This window comes from Lagenorhynchus albirostris, chromosome 16, assembly GCF_949774975.1.
Source record: "Lagenorhynchus albirostris chromosome 16, mLagAlb1.1, whole genome shotgun sequence".
NCBI classification, from domain to species: Eukaryota; Metazoa; Chordata; class Mammalia; order Artiodactyla; family Delphinidae; genus Lagenorhynchus; species Lagenorhynchus albirostris.
Window position 1 is genome coordinate 6,455,574 of NC_083110.1, and position 18,253 is coordinate 6,473,826.

The following is an 18,253-nucleotide window of genomic DNA, read 5'->3' on the forward strand; positions in this document are numbered from 1 at the left end:
TTTAGGGTACAGTAGTTGCTCCTTGTAGAACAGTTTAGTGCCAGAAGTCTCAAGGGCCCCTCAAGTGTTTAAAGGCTCTTGATGGTACATACATGAGTTAACTGGCGAAAGAAAGGAAGTCGCTAGACATGACGTCAGATGGTGTGTAACATCTGTACCCGGCCCCCCAGTGTGAGCTGTTGTACAAAACTGGCCTGACCTCCCGATCTGAGTCCTCCCCAGGGCTGAGCCATTAGCCCCTGTGAGCTGAGTCCATACCTTCCCTAGCAGAGTGGTCTCACAGTTTTATGAAAAATCTCTGGACTAAAATTAAGGGTCCATAAATTTTAAATCTCTATTTTTAATGGCAGGTTTGTGGGTAAAACCTGTACCTATTCCAGCCTACCCTTAGCGGTGATGTTAGAAATACTTCTATGAGGAAATACTGTATAAATAAAGATGCTAGAAATTGAAAAAAGCCACAGCCCATTCACATCTTCAGACTACCTGTAGTGGCCTCAAACAGAGGGTCTGCCCCATCCTCAACCCTGCACTATTAAAATAGGGAGACCCCTGAAGACCTGCCTCTCAGAATACCGCCTCTGCTTTCCCCAAGTCACTGTGTGCCTTCAGGGAAGCCGTGTCCTAATTCTTTTATAGGAATCCATGATCTGCAGAGCTTTGAGAAGCCAGATGATGCACTACTAGGCACCTTTGTTCCGTATGTGGTGATCAGGACAAGTGACCAAGAGCAACCGCATCAACAGTAGCTTTTCTTAGAGATCACTGATCCAGGAATTCATTGATGTGGATATTTTCAGGAGCGTCACTCAAGAAGACAAACACAGCCACTTCTTTTTGGGGTGGTGGAGAGGGCTGCAGAGCTCTGAATACATTGAAAGCCATTGAATCAAATACTTTAAAAGGGTAAAGTATATGGTATGTGAATTATGTAGCAATAGAGCTACTATTTTTAATGACCAAAAAAAAAGAAAAGATTACCTTTGATGTCAAAAGTATGAAGATGAGGTAGGCGAGATTCAGTATGTTTTTCAACTTTTAACCAGTTGACTTACCCTGAATAGTATAAATAAAGCCACCTGCAACTCCCTCCACACCTTCCATGAATTCATGAGGCAAGGCACCCTCCCCAGCCTGAAAGAAACCAGAATAGAAGTGCTTGGTGTTTTATTACTAAGAACACATTTCTTATATTTGAAAACTGATTTGGCACAATTCATAATGTGATGCCACAGCACATAAATCCATCTAAGATGCGGATGCACTAGACTTACGCCGTCAGGATGACATCAGCATTCTAGTTTTGTCGTCTACTCCAAGATCAGGTACACACAGTAATCTACGGATTAGTGTTCAGAATTCCAGCCTACACAGAATCACGTATTCTTGAACTTGCTACCAACACTATTACCAAGACCAATTTTCTTTTACATCCGAACTCCACCACTTAAAAAAAATTATAACCACCTCTTGATTTCGTGGAGATTGAAAATGCCCATGAGTTCAAATACACCCAAGCACATTTCAAAGTGACAGCTACCACGCAGAGACAAGCCCTCTAAGCAAACAGTTCAGCCCGAGCCGTACTGATGACTGATGCTGAAGGTGCCCACTGCACCAACAGCCAACAACAGCCCCCTCTACCGCTAAGGTGTGGGGCATCTATGGTTATTACGAGATTTACCTCTTTTACCTCACAGGCTACCCCAGGCCCTTACTCAAAGTGAGGGGCCTCACCTCTATGTGTTCCACCCCAACTTAACACCCTACCAGTGATCCAGCTGCTGCGGGCTGGATGGGATTGTCACAGCCACGCCTCAGCATGTTTACAGCGTTTCTTCTTGAGGGGTGGTCAAGAGGGCTTACTGCCTGGGTAGTCCTCTTTGAACAGATCCTTCTAGCAGAGCTGTCCCTGTACAAAGCAATGTTTTAATAAGGCCAGTAGAGAGACAGTGTTCTGCAGTGGTTGTGGGAAAATTGCCATTCAATTCAGAATATGGTTTGTAGCTGAATGTGGAGGAAATCTCTAAAGGTGAGCGCTACAGATTCCAACCTTGTACGTCTACAAAAGATTGCACTCTTTTTTTTTATTTAATTGTACAATCTATACTGTTTTGGCTTGTTTACTTAACAGTACTTTATGTTTATTGACTTCTGTCTAAAAGGTCACAGCTTGGCTTTTATTTTGTCTTTAAACTTTTTCCAACATGATTACTTGCTGGCAAGGCAGTGAGACTTAGGAAAACTTCCAGCTCTACATGGGTTTCTTAGAATAGGCTACTAAGTTATCTGACTTTTTTTTAGGTTAGCTGAGTGTTTAAGCCATCACTGCCCTCCGCAACCATATTCACCCCCGGAGCAGATCACTTGAGTGTTTACATTTAAATCTAGCCCTCAATTCAGAAGTAAACTGATTTCCTTTTGTGCAACCAACTGAGCAGTATAGAATTCTGGCATGTTTTGGATATTTTTAAGTTTCATACACAGAAAAGGAGGCAAGATATTAAAGGCACTTGCTTTGAAAATAAGGAAAGAAAAAAACTATAAATCCGTAAAACACTGTGTCTTAAATAAAGGACTTTTCATAATCAAGAATGAAATCTGATACATGGCCTACAAGGCTAAGGTTGTAATTACACATGAATTTGTGGGGTCTATCTGTCTAGTGTCTTTTCCCTTCACTGGACTATAAATTCCACTGTGGGCCAGTAATGGGCCTGTTTTGCCCATGACTGTGCCTGGCTCACAGTGTGCAGTAGATGTTTTCTGAACGTGTAATAACAAACCACATGATTTTCATTTCAAATTCAGGTATTAATTTACGTGAATAAGGTTAATATTTAATGGAATGTACTAAGCTTGTGACCTTAAATGCCAAGTGCTTTCCTAATTAGATTAGAGCATCAAGGAGAACAATTCTGTCTGACATCAGCACATATACCACTTGTTTACTTAAAGTTCACCATTTTAAGTTTGCCTACACCTTCTTTTTCATCCTACACTTTGAGAAATTTATTGTCAAACTGTTTCAAATTTTAAAAAAATTTGGCAAATGAAAACAAAGTCACAAATCCCAACATAAACGAAAGTGAATACTCAACCTTACTTTCTAATATTTTTATCTATAGTATTGTAACTGACATCATACTATCAAGGTGAGATAGTGAATATTCTGAATACTATAGAGTAAGTGAACTTAAAAGAACATTAACTTAGAAACTATGAAGAAATAAAACATCGCACTCTCTAAAATGCACTAGACTTAAGGCAAAACTATATATTTACTAAGGTTGAAGTTACAAAATCATACAACATTTGAGTTTTTCATCTTTACTATGTGGTGCCTCAACATTTTCTAGTGTATATGTTCTAAAATACATAAGATTCATTGTTCCATATGAGTTGATGTAAAAATAAACTTAAAAACACTTTTACATATTAAAAAATGCTAAGGTGTGCTAAACAACCTTTAAAAATGAATGACTTACTGTGATGACTCTGAGAACTCCTCCCCCATCGTTGACTGTCACTTTGTGGAGATTTCTTGACACAAGGCCTTGGAGGTCTTGGCTCTCCCACACGATTGTACCTTCAAAGCTCTTTTGTGGAAAGATGAACAGTGAGTCGGTTTCTTTATTGCTGTCATTTAGATTTTAAGTAAGTTTCTAGAGAAGAGTTTGTTTTTTCTAAGACACATTGGTTAAAACTTTTACTGCGCGCTAAGACACCAATGCTAACATTTTGGTGTATATCTTAAAGCACGTCTAAAACAATAGTTACAAAGACCTTATAGACAGTTTTACATGCTGCTGTCATTTCCCATTGCATCAAAGGCATTTCCTTATGCAACTGCTGCTGTTACAACTGCTCTTTTTCAAGTACTTGTAGCAATACTGCTGAGTGAATGCATCCTGATCCACTCAGACATCTCCCTACCGTTGGACATCTGGATACTACCAAACAGCTACTAAAATAATGTGAGGCGTGTTTTGGTGTAAATGTTTATTTTTCCCCAATACTTTGTTTTTTATTTAAAATAAATTCCGAGAGGTGAAATTACTGGGACAGGAATAGAGATACTTTGGATTTTGGTACACACTGCCAAACTGCTTTTCAAAAACAAATTCTACCTGTAGGGTCATTAGCAATTTATAAGAATACCAGTTGCATTGTCCTCTTCCCAGTATGGGATATTAGTAAAAGAAGTTAAGCTAATTTAGTAGATTTAAAGAAATGGTTCCTCATTTAATTGGTGTTTCTTTTGATTTCTAATGATGTTTATGAATTGTAGTCTCTTCTGGGAATTGCCTTGTCATGCTTCTTTGCCATTTAGCTACTGAGTTATATTTTTCTTATTAATCTGTGTAAGCTTTAATAAATTAATACTGTATATTTTATATACTAAGAATGTTCTTTCAGAATTATTTTATTTATTTTTAAACATCTTTATTAGAGTATAATTGCTTTACAATGGTGTGTTAGTTTCTGCTTTATAACAAAGTGAATTAGCTATACATATATATATGTATCACCCTATCTCCTCCCTCTTGCGTCTCCCTCCCACCCTCCCTATCCCACCCTCTAGGTGGACACAAAGCACCGAGCTGATCTCCCTGTGCTATGCGGCTGCTTCCCACGAGCTATCTATTTTACATTTGTTAGAATATATAAGTCCATGCCACTCTCTCACTTCGTCCCAGCTTACCCTTCCCCCTCCCTGTGTCCTCAAGTCCATTCTCTACATCTGCATCTTTATTCCTGTCCTGCCCCTAGGTCCTTCAGAACCTTTTTTTTTTTAGATTCTATATATATATATATATATATAGTTAGCATACAGTATTTGTTTTTCTCTTTCTGACTTACTTCACTCTGTATGACAGATTCTAGGTCCATCCACCTCACTAAAAATAACTCAATTTTGTTTCTTTTTATGGCTGAGTAATATTCCATTATATATATGTGCCACATCTTCTTTATCCATTCACAAATAAATGGATCATATGATGATGGATCCATGATCATAGATTGGAAGAATTAAAACTTGTTAAAATGTCCATATTACACAAAGCAATCTACAGATTCAGTGCAATCCCTATCAAAATACCAATGGCATTTCTTACAGAAATAGAACAAACAATCCTAAAATTTGTATAGAATCAAAGATCCCAAATAGCCAAAGCAATCTAGAGAGAGAAGAACAAAGTAGGAAGCATCATGCTTCCTGATTTCAAACTATATTACAAAGCTACAGTAATCAAAACAATATGGTGTTGGCAAAAAAACATACACATAGATCAGTGGAACAGAATAGAGCCCTGAAATAAACCCACGCATATGTGGTCAATTAATTCACAACAAAGGGGCCAAGAATATACAACAGGGAAAGGACAGTCTCTTCCACAAATGGTGTTGGGAAAACTGGACAGCCACGTGCTTAACATGAACGAAACTGGACCACTAACTTATGCCATACACAAAAATCAACTCAAATGTGTTAAAAAAAACTTGAACATAAGACCTGACACCAGGAAACTCCTGTAAGAAAACATAGGCAGTAAGCTACTTGACATCCGTCTCGGGGTATGATTTTTTGGATTTGATACCAAAAGCAAAGGCAACAAAAACAAAAATAAACAAGTAGTACTATAGCAAACTAAAAAGCTCTGCACAGCAGGGGAAACTATCAACAAAAGGAAAAGGCAACCTACTGAAAGGGAGAAAATATCTGCAAAATCATGTATCTGATAAAGAGTTAATACCCAAAATATATAAAGAACTCAAACAACTCAATAACAAAAAGCCAAAGAAGCCAGTTTTAAAAATGGGCAGAGTATCTGAATAGACATTTCCCTAAAGAAGACATACGGGTGGTGAACAGGTACATGCAAAGATGCTCAACATCACTAATCATAAGGGAAATGCAAATCAAAACCACAATGAGATATCGCCTCATATATGTTAGAACAGCTAGTACTGAAAAAAATAAATAACAAGTGTTGGCAAGGATGTGTAGAAAACGGAACCCTTGTGCACTGTTGATGAGAATGTAAACTGAGGCAGCCACTACAGAAAAAAGTTTGGAGGTTCCTCAAAGAATTAAAAATAGAACTAGCATATGATCCAGCAATTCCACTTCTGGGTACTCATCCAAAGGAAATGAAAACACTAACTCGAAAAGATATATGCACCCCCATGCTCCCTGCAGCATTATTTACAATAGCCAAGACATGTAAGCAACCTAAGCGTTCGTCAATGAATGAATGGATAAAGAAAATATGGTATCTATATACAATGGAATATTACTAGCCATTAAAAAGAATGAAATCTTGCCATTTGTGACAACACGAATGAACCCCAAGGGCATTACACTAAGTGAAGTAAGTCAGACAGAAAAAGACAAATACCATAAGGATTTCACTTATCTAAAATAAACAAAAAGGAGGCAAGTAAATCTACTACCTGAATTCATAGATACAGAGAACAGATGGGTGGTTGCTAGAGGTGGGTGGTGGGAGGTGGCTAAAACGAGTGAAGGTGATCGAAAGGTGCAAACTTCTGCTTACAAAAAAATAAGTCTTGGGGATGTAATGTACAGCCTGGTGACTGTAGTTAATAATACTGTATTGTATATTTGAAAGTTGCTAAGAGAGTAGATTTTTCTTTTTTAATAAATTTATTTATTTATATATATATTTTTTGGCTGCATTGGGTCTTCATTGCTGCACGTGGGCTTTCTCTAGTTGTGGTGAGCTGGGGCTACTCTTTGCGGTGCACAGGCTTCTCATTGCAGTGGCTTCTCTTGTTGCGGAGCATGGGCTCTAGGCGCACGGACTTCAGTAGTTGTGGCACGTAGGATCAGTAGTTGTGGCTCGCGGGCTCAGCTGCTCCGCGGCATGTGGGATCTTCCCGGACCAGGGCTCGAACCCATGTCCCTGCACTGGCAGGTGGATTCTTAACCACTGTGCCATCAGGGAAGCCCCTAAGAGAGATCTTAAAAGTTCTCATCATAAGAAAAATTTGTAACTATGTCTGGTGATGGATATTAACTAGACTTGTGTTGATCATTTTGCAACAAATACATATATTGAATCATTTTATTGTATACCTGAAGCTAATATAATGTTGTATGTCAATTATATCTCAATTAAATAAATAAATAAATTTAAAGAAACTGCCCTCTGAGTTGAACTAATTAAATTCTTCAAGTAAAAGAAACAATGTTTCCAATAACTGGGAAGAGCTCTAAGGTTGAAGCTTAATTAGTAAAATCAATACCTTAAAACACTATAGGAAAGCTGGTCTAAGAGAGAATTTTGGCAACAAGTAGCAATGTCTAAGGGGAGATAGAATAATTGGAAGATATAAAGCACTCTGGTCACATCCTACCTGAATGAGGCAGCTCTCAAAAACACCCACCACCTCCCACTGCTGTAATCAAATTCAATGCCCGAACCAAGTACGGTTCAGATTGTTTTTTAGGTGCCTTGACATATCAGGAAGGAGGTTCCTCGCTGGTGGCCACAAGAATTCAAACCACTCTAATGAGCTAACACCCATCGAACATGAATCAATAGACATTCTGGTTTATACACTCCGCAAGGTCAGCATTAGGACCCAAAAGCTAAGTCCTAGACCCTCGACTGTGTGAGGCTGCTTTGGGTTAATCATGTGTCTTTCTCCTGGCAACAATGACCTCTTCCCCTTGGGATACTTTACTTTCTTGTAAAACTTTAATAGTGATGAAGTTTGGAAGGACTGATACCAAATAAGTTTCAGAGAAAGAAATGATAGGACGTAGTGAGTGCTTGGATATGAGAATTGAGGATTAAAGCCCACGATTCTGGTTTGGGTGCCTGAGAAAAAGGAGATACTATGACCCAAGACTGAAAATACAGGAGGAGATGAGAATGGGTGGGCTGGAGATGCTATCACCATAGAACGCCCAGGGGACATTCCAAGTGGAGGAGTTCAGTAGGTGGCTGAAGTGTGTATGGAGTTCATAAGAAATCTGGGCTGCAGTAAACAGGTGGTAATAGATGAAACTGTCTAGGAAGAATGAGTAAAATAAACAGAAGGCTGGGTATCAGATCCTAATGATTAACGTTTAAGGGGAAAACGAAAGAGGAGATAATGAAGTTATGTACTGGGAAGAAGGACTGGGCCAGATTAAGCTGAACCAGAAGAATGCATATCATATAAGCTAAGAGAAAACCGCAGTCAACTAGGGTAAGGACTCCAGGTAAGTGTCCCCTGGAGGTGGCAGTTAGGTCACTGGGAATCTTTGCAATTATAGTTCCAAACGAACCATACCAAAGTAAAAGCTATAGTGACCTCAGAAAAGCTTCACCTTGAAACTACAAATCTGGCAAATATGATGACAAATCAAGTAATTCTCTGTCCAGTCCAGTCAACTGACCCTTGGCACCTGTACTCTGCCTGGCACCCAATTCCATTTTGTTTGACTGGGTTGTGATATAACATCAACAATGTTGACTAAACTAATTACCAGAAAAACTCATTGGCCCAAAAAGTGATCCTGCTTTTTTATTCACTCAACTGATAACCGGTTGTTTTTGTTATGAGAGGAGGGAGGGGTTCTACCTTCTCCACCTCCCCTGCAGCTGCTCCATGGCACAGTTAAATTTCTATTCCCCACTTCTCTCACATGCCTACTTTCTACTCTCACTCAAAGTAATCACAAAGCCAGGAATCTCTGCAGATGCGAAACAGCTTCTTTATGGCAACTCCCTGCTAAAATCATAAAACCAAAGGAAAAGGTAGGAAAGAACAGCATGGTGTAGGTTGGAAAAATGAGCTCTCATCAGTCCTCTCACCCATAACGTAAGTGAGCTATGTGCAACCTATGCTGTCCGCTCTTCTGTGTCCTATTTCTAACTCGTCATCCAAACCAACAGAGTAGCTTAAACATACACAGTACTTTTGTACCTGTAACTGTTAACGATTTCTTGTGGATTGGAGAAATGACTACCTCTAAAGAATTTCAACTTTCATAAAAAATAAGTATATAAGTACCCATGATACTAACAATACTGTCTCTAGTGACTCGTGTTGAATGAAAATAGTCTTTTTATTGAAATTAGTTTCAGGTTTCAGGTGCACTAAGAGAAATATGAAATTAGAGAAATAAATATTTTAAAAGAAACACACAGCAGTCTCCATTTAAATTTGTGACCCCCAGTGAGATTTATGCTTTAGTGAGTCACACGACGAAAACAGTGCAAGAGCCCTGCTTAGCTGACAAGCCATACTGCTGACATTACTCTAGCCGACTGTGAAGTGTGGAAGGAATAAGATGATGAACAAATCAACCACTTCTCCCTCGCAACTGGGATCAACGATCTGTTCTTCTTCGGGCATACTCTGCTGATGGTAGGCAGGCAGGCAAACCCATTCATCACTATCATGTTTTCTGTGCAAAGAAGCCCAATTAGGCTTGAGGCAGCAAAAATGAGTATCTATATAAAATTAAACAGGTTTTCAACAAAAATAGGATTTTGTGTAAAAGGAAAGAATATGTTATCTTTAAAAGTTTTTTTTCTTTTAATAAAAGCTAATATATATTTCAGCACACTTAGAAAATAGATACACAGAGAGAAGAAAATAAAAATCATCCATAATCCTACTCCCCCAGATGCAGACACTATTAAATAACTGCGTGTTTATAGAAGGAAAAAACGTTATTCAGATGTAATGAAAAACCAAAAGCTAGTTTAGCTTAAAGCATCAAGGGAAATAAAGATCACAAGGCTTTAGCCAGTAGAAGTCTTAATAACTAAAACGGCCACTACCTGACTTGGCTGAGTCCTTCCCGTCCTGAGTACCTACTGCCATATATACCATCCTGAACACTGGCAAGGAAGGCAGCTCCTTGCCCCAACCTAATTTTTATTCTGAAAAGCTTCAAACCTACAGAAGTTGAAATTACCACCCAAATCCCCTAGACTCACCAACTGTTAACATTTGGCAACATGTGCCTTTTTTTTTTTTAACTTTTTGGCCGCACCGCACAACAGGCGGGATCTTAGATCCCTGACTAGGGATCAAACCTGCACCCCCTGCAGTGGAAGCGTGGCGCCTTAACCACTGGAGCGCCAGGGAAGTCCCTGGCCACATGTGCTTTATCTCTGTCTCTAGACACACATTCTTTTCTGTTGTTCTTTGTTGTTCAATCACTTGAAAGTAAAATACATTTCACCTTGACTTCAGCATGTATTTCCTAAGGACAAGGACATTCTAAGGGAAAGTAATGTTTTTTTGTGGACTCATCAAACACTGTAATTCTTTCTACAAGGCTGACCAAGATAATGGAGCAGGCCCCATAAGACTGATTAGCCTGAAGTTAATATTACAGCTTATCTTCTTTCTCCTTGCCCCACACTGTGACTCCTTCCTCTTGGAGTTTCTCTACCTGCGCACCGCTGACATCTGGGGCCAGATAATTCTCTGCTGTGGGGACGTGTCCTGTATGATGTGGGATGTTCGAAACATCCCTGGCCTCTGCCCACAAGATGCCAGCGCTGCTCCACACGGGGTTGTCTCCAGACACTGCTAAGTGTCCCCTAGGGCCAAACGGCCCGGGGGAGAGACACCGCTTTTGAAGAACCACAAGTCCAGAGGAGGACCAGCACTGAAGAAGCCAGCGCACATTTCTTTACCGAATGCTCACCATGTGTCGGCATGTTTTAAACATTCTCCATCTAGGAAATCATTTATGCCCTAGCGTAACCCTCTGAACTGGGTGCCTCTGACAAAGGAGGGAAGAGACGCAGTGAGGCGAAGGAGCTTGCTCCAGGTCACAGAGCCATCGAGTGGCAGCGAGGGACTCAACCTCACCCACAGGCGGCTGCTCAGGCACCTGCACCCGAACGTGCTGCCCACGCTGCCTTCCAGGCGCGGCAGCCTCTCCTTTCCTATTCGTGCCAACCCGCGTGAGTGGTCTGTGAAAATCAACCCTCCAGCAGGCTCCAGACCTTTCTGGAGAGCACCTAACGTGGCGCTCGTGCTCCTGGTCCCCTCAGAGTCACACTCCTCTCCCCTGGGAATCACAGAGTCTGAGTGAGGTTCTGCCCATGCTGGTTCTGGGTAGAAAGGCAGGACCCTCACCGATGACTCGCTTCAATCCTAAAGGAGCGGACCAATCAGTGCAGGAAATCTGCTTACAGCTGTGCCTGGGACACAGCAAGCTAAGCAGAATATCAGTGCTGGCTCTTCTATCCTCACTTGGACATAAGCTGCTTTAAGGGCAGGGATCTTTGTACTACGTCTCAAATAGCCCCTGTGCTTGGCATATACTAAGTTCTCAATAAATATTTTCTGAGTCAATGAGTAAACAAACCAAAGAGAAGCTTCCTTCAAAAACTGAGATCCAACACTTGGCCAATACTACTTAGTTGAGCCACTACTTTTAATTAAGAGTAAGAGATACCTTTGATGGTACATACTTCATTTAACAAGGAAGAAAGTTCATATATGAAATTTTAAAAGGTCATATATATAGGTAAATAGGCATTCTCATATAATGTTGATGATTATTCAAATTGATACAAACTGCTAAACTGTCCTCCAGAAAGAAATTATCTGCCTCAAAAATGTGCAGAAATTTGAACCAACAATTCATCCTAAGAAAATAAGCTGTTATGTACACAAAACAGAGTGTAAGGATGGTCACTACAGTCTTTTTTATAACACTGAGAAACTGGAAAATTTTTTCCAGTATGTTTTAGTTTTGCTTTTCTGTAAAATGCTTTTAAACAGAGGTACCCATAGGTGAAACAAAGGAGATCCCTTTAACAGTCACAGAATTAACATGCAAAGTTTAACTACCTGTACTCAACTCCAAAGATACACAGCACCTTATAAAATGTGTGACTTTGCTGTTGCATAAATGTGAACAGCAACCCACACGCCTGGTGGTGGAAAGATGTTTCCTGGTTAGCCAGCAGGGCTGGTCAATCATCCAGCTTCCACATCTTAATTCAGCGTTCATGTCGCCGGGGGAACTTGTCAACTAGAGCTCGTCTAAAGTGACCGCCAGGGATGACCGGGAAACTGACCCCTACACTGTGGTTCCAAAGCATGCTGTTCAGAAATGTACTCAGACAAGACTGCAATAGCCTGGAAAGGCTGAGGCTGACGGATGAACAATGTGTTCATGTCCAGCTGTGTAATACACAGCGTAACACAAACACATTTGGGCTTAACTCCAGGGCTGATGAGGGCACCTGGCAGCTGAGGTGGTCCCTACCTAAGAGTTATGTTTTCAAACATCTTCCACTACTTGGAGAAGTTTTATTCATCTTGGAAATGTGACAGATCTCTTTGCCATTATCCTGTTTGCACTTCCCTCCACCCCCCTATTCTTTAGATAAGCAAACTATTTGATTTACTCAAATGGTACCTGTGCCTGGTCTTTCTATCAACCACACCTATTACTATCCTTTGTCACTAGAGCACTCATGCAGTCCTCTACTCCACTAAATAAACCATGGTAACATGCAACGCTTTTCAAAGTGAGGTTTGGAACCTTTGGGGTACGATGTAGCTCTCTGGAGGGAGGAATGCAGAGTGCTACAGCTTAGTACATCCCCGCTGGTAGCCTCATCCAACACTCTGGAGAGCTGTCCTGGCAGGAGAATATGCAGTGTCTGCCTCTGGAAGCACATCCTCAGGCCGACCAGAGTCTCTTTACTACAGCCTGTACCTCTGGTAAGATGAACTGCTCCACAGGCTTGTACCACAGCTTGTTCACCTGCACCCCACAGCTCGGAGGACTGAAGCGAGCAATGAAGAGGGCCTCCTACAGATCGGGGGGAAAAAGACAAGAAGAAATACCCTATGTCAGACACAGCACATGCAGCAAGTTTTCAAGTTACATGTTGGTCAGCTAAATTCTCAGTTGCCCCGACCACAGTCACTAACATTGTTCTACTGCGGTTCAGGCATCATTCGGGTTTTCTAGTGCAATCATGGTTATTAAATAAAGCTACTGAAGATAACCAAAGTTGTCATGAAGTTCTAAAACACTAAATATAATCCAGATAACCTTAAAAAAAAAAAAAAGACACCTTGAAATGAGGAGCATTAGGGGAAGTGTAAGGTGTTAAATTAAGCCGACTTATTAGGCTTAGCCGCAAAGGGTTAAGAATAAACTGAAAGATCACAGATTTCTACATAGAACAAAGGTACTCAGGAATCCCCCTTCTAAAAGAACCTTTAGAAGAACAAACAAAAACAAAAAAGGGAACATAGAAGAGAACTGATCCTCATTATGTCTATTGTTTGCTTTGGGCCCTTACTTCTTGCTTTGGGCAAGAACACTTCCTTGTTCTCACACCTATTCTAGACACCGATTTGCCACAGGGGACGCTGCTGTTAAAGCCACCAAGACCATGCAGAAGTTCAGAATGAAGGGGGTTAATGAGTTAGCGTAGTTCTTCCATTAACATCAGCTCTTGGCAACGCTAGGGTAATATTTTTTTACATCGTGACTCCCTGTGAACCCATTATGATCCACCTGGGATTAGGCCTTCCTTGAGGACAAAGATTAACCTCTCCTTGGGTAAAAACATGGCAACTAAAAGTGAAATCAACATGACCAAAATACTGTACATCTGAACCAAACAACTTGAATGACAACTCAAACATTATGAATAGTTTAAAAAAAGACTATATCTACTAAGAAAATTAAGTATCAAAAAACATTCAAGATTGATCCTAATTTCTAGATAAGGTTGACAGTGGAATTCGGAGTACTGCTATTCCAGTTACCTATTTGAGCTTCGATATCAATGAAACCTTTAACCACAATAATATATGAACTCCATACTTGAGTAACATGACAAAGCTTTTCTCACTGGAATCATAATGGCTGGAATCATCACTAAGATTTGTTCCCTCTCTTATATTTATATTTATGTCATTAAGCACATTTACAAACTACATAAATTCTTTAGAGGACAAAGGACTAGGATAAACTGCAAACAAGAAATTTAACCTTTATTTGTGTGTTTATTGCTGACTGTAACATTGTACCCTGTTAGTAACAACCAACATTAACAATAATACAGGGGGACTTCCCTGTGGTCCAGTGGTTAAGAATCCAACTTGTAATGCAGGGGACACTGGTTCAATCTCTGGACGGGGAACTAAGATCCCATATGCCACGGGGCAACTAAGCCCGTGTGGCACAACTACTGAGCCCGTGCGCCACAAGTAGACAGGCTGTGCACCGCAACTACGGAGCCCATGTGCCCTGGAGCCTGTTCACAACTACAGAGCCCACACATCCTGGAGCCCGCACACTGCAACTACTGAGCCCACAGGCTCTGGAACCAGCATGCCACAACAAAGAGCCCGCATGCCGCAACTAAGACCCCGTGTGCCACAACTAAGACCCTACACAGCCAAGAAATAAATAAATATAAAAACATTTTAAAAGACGCCTAAAAAAAATGAACAGAGTTCTGCTTCCAGTGATATCAAGACCAATTCTCCTATAGATAACAATTATGAACAGTAGACAAAACATTTTAAAAAAAGAAAGAGCTTAAGGCACTGGGATGCACACAAAGCCGGCAGAAACTGGAGGAAAAGCAATATCAAGGAGATGAGAAAGACACTGGGTGTGCTTCCCCCACTTTTTGTTTTTTAATGGCTCTTTGTCTGAGGCATACCTCAGGGGGCACCTAAATTCTGAAATAAAAACTGCAGTCTTTCTGTTTGCAAAGCAGAAGGCAGGGTGGAGACAAACACATCAGCTAACAAGTGAGGAAGAAAACCCCAGAAAGGAAAGGGTCACAGACAGAATCCTCAGTTCTTCACATAAATTCTGTCCTAATCTGTGGCTGACTCACGAAGTACATATTCAAAACAGAATCCAAGCAGCCCATCTAAGTCCAAAAGAATAGACTAGAGATTTCAGCTGCTGCTCACTACAAGGAAGACAGCGTTTAGAGTCTGTGCCCAGCTAATTTCACTGACTGCTAAAAGAAACAAACAAAAAATCAATACTCCTCAAAGAATATAATAGGATCCAGAGATCCTATAATGAATTATTCGCAATATCTAGGATATAATCCAAAGTTACTCGATGTAAGATAAAACAGGAAAATGTTACCATGTGCAAGAGAAACAATGATAATCAATGAAGACAGGCCAAGATGACTCCAATTTAGAATAGCAGACACAGGACTTTAAAACTCTTATTACAAGTAAGGTCAAGCCCACAGAGAAAATATGCTCAAAATGAATTTAGAAAAATAGTAAATTTTAGAGAAATATAAATTACAAAAGAGAATTAAATGGAAATTCTAGAACTAGAGAGTACAATATCTAAAAAAAAAATTCACTGGCTAGGCTTAACAGATTTGATATGACAGAAGAGTCAATAAATTTGAATACTGATTAACAGAAATTATCAAATTTGAAAAAGAGAGAAAAAACTGAAAAAAAGAAAAAACAGTTTTGTGATCTGCAGGACAGTACCAAAAGGTCTAACATACATGTGGCTGGAATCCCAGAATGAGTAGAAAGAAATGGGGCTGGGAAAAAATTTTTGAAGAAATAAGAGCTGAAAGTTTCCCAAATTTGGTAAAAGACATAAATTTATGGATTGAAAAACTTGGCAAACCTTGAGCAGAACAAAGAAAAACCACACCAAGGTACAACACAGCCAAACTGCTTAAAACCAAATACATATAAAGAGAAAAATCTTAAAATTAGCCAGGAAAAAAACAAAACCCATATTACATACATCATACACGGGAACAACATAAGGAAGGTTGACTTCTCACCAGAAAAAATGGAGGCCAGAAAACACTGGAATGACATCTTCAAAATATTGAAAAGAAAAAAAAGGCAACCCAGAATTTCAATATCCAGAAAATATCCCACAAAAATAAAGGAGGGGAAGAATAAATGCAAATTAAAAACATTTTCAGAAAAATGAAAACTAAGCAAAATCATCACCAGTCAACCTGTACTACAAAAATTGGTAAAGGATTTGATTTGGGCCAAAGGAGACATTCAGGAGGAATGAAGAGCACCAGAAATGGTAAGTAAGTGGGCAAATATAAAAGGCTTTTTCCTCTAAATTACTTTAATACAGTTAGCTGTTTAAAGCAAAAATTGTAACACTGTGTTGTGGGATTTATAGCACATATAGATATAAGGCATATGACAACTAGAGCAAAGACAGGGGATGGTAAATGGAATTATATAATGGCAAGGTTCTTATATTTTACATGAAGGGGTACAACGTTAACTTAAAGAAGACTGAAAAGTTCAGGATATATATTGTAATTCTTATGTCAACCAAGCTCCCACAAAGTAATAGTACAAAGAGCTGTAGCTAAAAGAACAACAGAAAAGTTAAAATGGAATTGTAAAAAATACTCTATTAACCCGAAAGCAGGCAGGAAACAGAGGAAAAGAGAAACAAATAAAAAAAGTAGAACAGAAAACAAATAGCAAAATGAAAAACTGAAATCCAACCACTTTAATAAATGCATTAAATATAAATGGAATAACCCTCCATGTAAAAAGCAGAGACTCCCAGACTGGATAAAAAGGAAGACCCAACTACATGCCATGCACAAGAAATACAATTTCCAGCAATATATAAAGAATAATATGTTGTGATCAAGAGGAATAGGAAATTGATTTAACACTGCAAAGTTAATAAATGTAATTCATCACAGTAACAGAATAAAGGAGGAAAAACCCTGGAAATATTCCAGATGCCCATCAACAGAACACATAAACATCATATATATTGTTGGAATACAACTTCGCAATTAAAAGAAGGAAAAGGAAAAATTCACTGATACAATGACATGGATGAGTTTCAAAACCATTATGTTGGGTGAAAGAAGCCTTACACAGGAGAGTGCTTAGTATATGATTCTATCTATACATAAAATCCTACAACAGGCAAAACTAGTCCATGTTAAAAAAAATAGAACAGTGGTTGCCTCTAGGTAATGGGGTTGGGTAATGGGAGTTTGGATTACACAGGTTTACACAGTTTAAACAACTGAATGCACCTTATACTCTAAATTTTTTTAAACCATAAACAAATATTAAAGTCTAGTTAATTATATGCACACTAAAATGTTTAGGGTTGAAGGGTACTGATGCCTGTAAGTTAATCTAAAATACATTTTTAAAAAAAGATCAATGAATGACTATAGACGTCATAAAGCAAATACAGCAAAATATTGTAGAATTTAGGTGGTGGATATACGGGTGCTCATTGTATAATTCTTTCAAGATTTCTGCAGTTTAAAACCCAGGGACAGATCTTTTCAAATACAATTCCTTGCTACACTCCTTCAGATACACTCTGTGAACAAATTAGGTTTTCTCAAATATCAGAAACAGTAACCCTAGCTGTTTCAAACTTTTATTCTCTCTACACCCTTATTACAAAAAAGATTTAAAGCAGCTGTTAGCCTGTATTATGGTGATAGACTTTTAGGGTTGGAAGAAAGAGGCAATAAGACTTGCTTATACCTGTAAGTCCCAAACTTTAAATATTCGTTATCAACTTTTGAAATTCCTTAGGATTTAGGGGATTTTAGGTTGGAAATTTCTAATCTGGTCCAACTCCTCCTTTCCTAGGTATAACACATTTATTCATTAGAATTCTCTCCTCAAACTAGCACTGTAATACATTACACTATAATGTGTCTAATCAGTAAGGGAAGAAAGGTGGAAGTCTCCCAACCTACTCATTGCCATGAGGAAAAGCTGATGATTTTGAAAGAGAAAAGTGGGGAAAAGCATGTACGAAGCAGTGCATACCTCCTGTTCTGCTTGATAAAGCTTGACGGTGATGTTCCTCTGGAAACCCACATCACTGGCATCATAAAACACCCCAAGGCTGGTAATAACGATTGGATAGAGAACTCGGAAGCTCACGCTGACAACTCGGTCCTCAGAGAGCCCTGATGAAGTGTCTTCCAAAAGACTGAACGCCTCAATTTCCTGATTCAAAACTAAGGAAGAATGAGAAAAGGAGTTTTACATAATCAAACGAAAACAAACTTTTATTTTACTAATATGAAGTGGGCTTGATAGCAAAATCTAGATAATTATATGTTATATAATTCTTTCACAAATGGCAATAAATTTTTAAAGTGCTTCAGAAATATGGCTGCTTCCAGAAAAAAAAAAAACCTCATTTTGAAATTTAAGAATGAAGTTTTCAACCACATCTAAGTAAAATATTTAA

At 39.2% G+C, this 18,253-nt stretch overlaps 1 protein-coding gene across 3 annotated transcripts in view; it reads right to left on the bottom strand.

Annotated features, from left to right (window-relative positions):
* Positions 1–18,253, bottom strand: part of B3GALNT2 (beta-1,3-N-acetylgalactosaminyltransferase 2) — a 58,161-nt gene that overhangs the window by 11,168 nt on the left and 28,740 nt on the right. For 2 of the 3 annotated variants that reach the window (XM_060126505.1, XM_060126507.1), the window contains exons 4-7: positions 17,824–18,017; positions 12,722–12,817; positions 3,489–3,599; positions 1,056–1,134 (exon numbers count right to left, since the gene is read on the bottom strand). In XM_060126505.1, coding sequence (XP_059982488.1) covers positions 1,056–1,134; positions 3,489–3,599; positions 12,722–12,817; positions 17,824–18,017 — 480 coding nt within the window. The remainder of the gene's footprint in view (positions 1–1,055; positions 1,135–3,488; positions 3,600–12,721; positions 12,818–17,823; positions 18,018–18,253) is intronic. The other variant, XM_060126506.1, reaches the window with a different exon arrangement.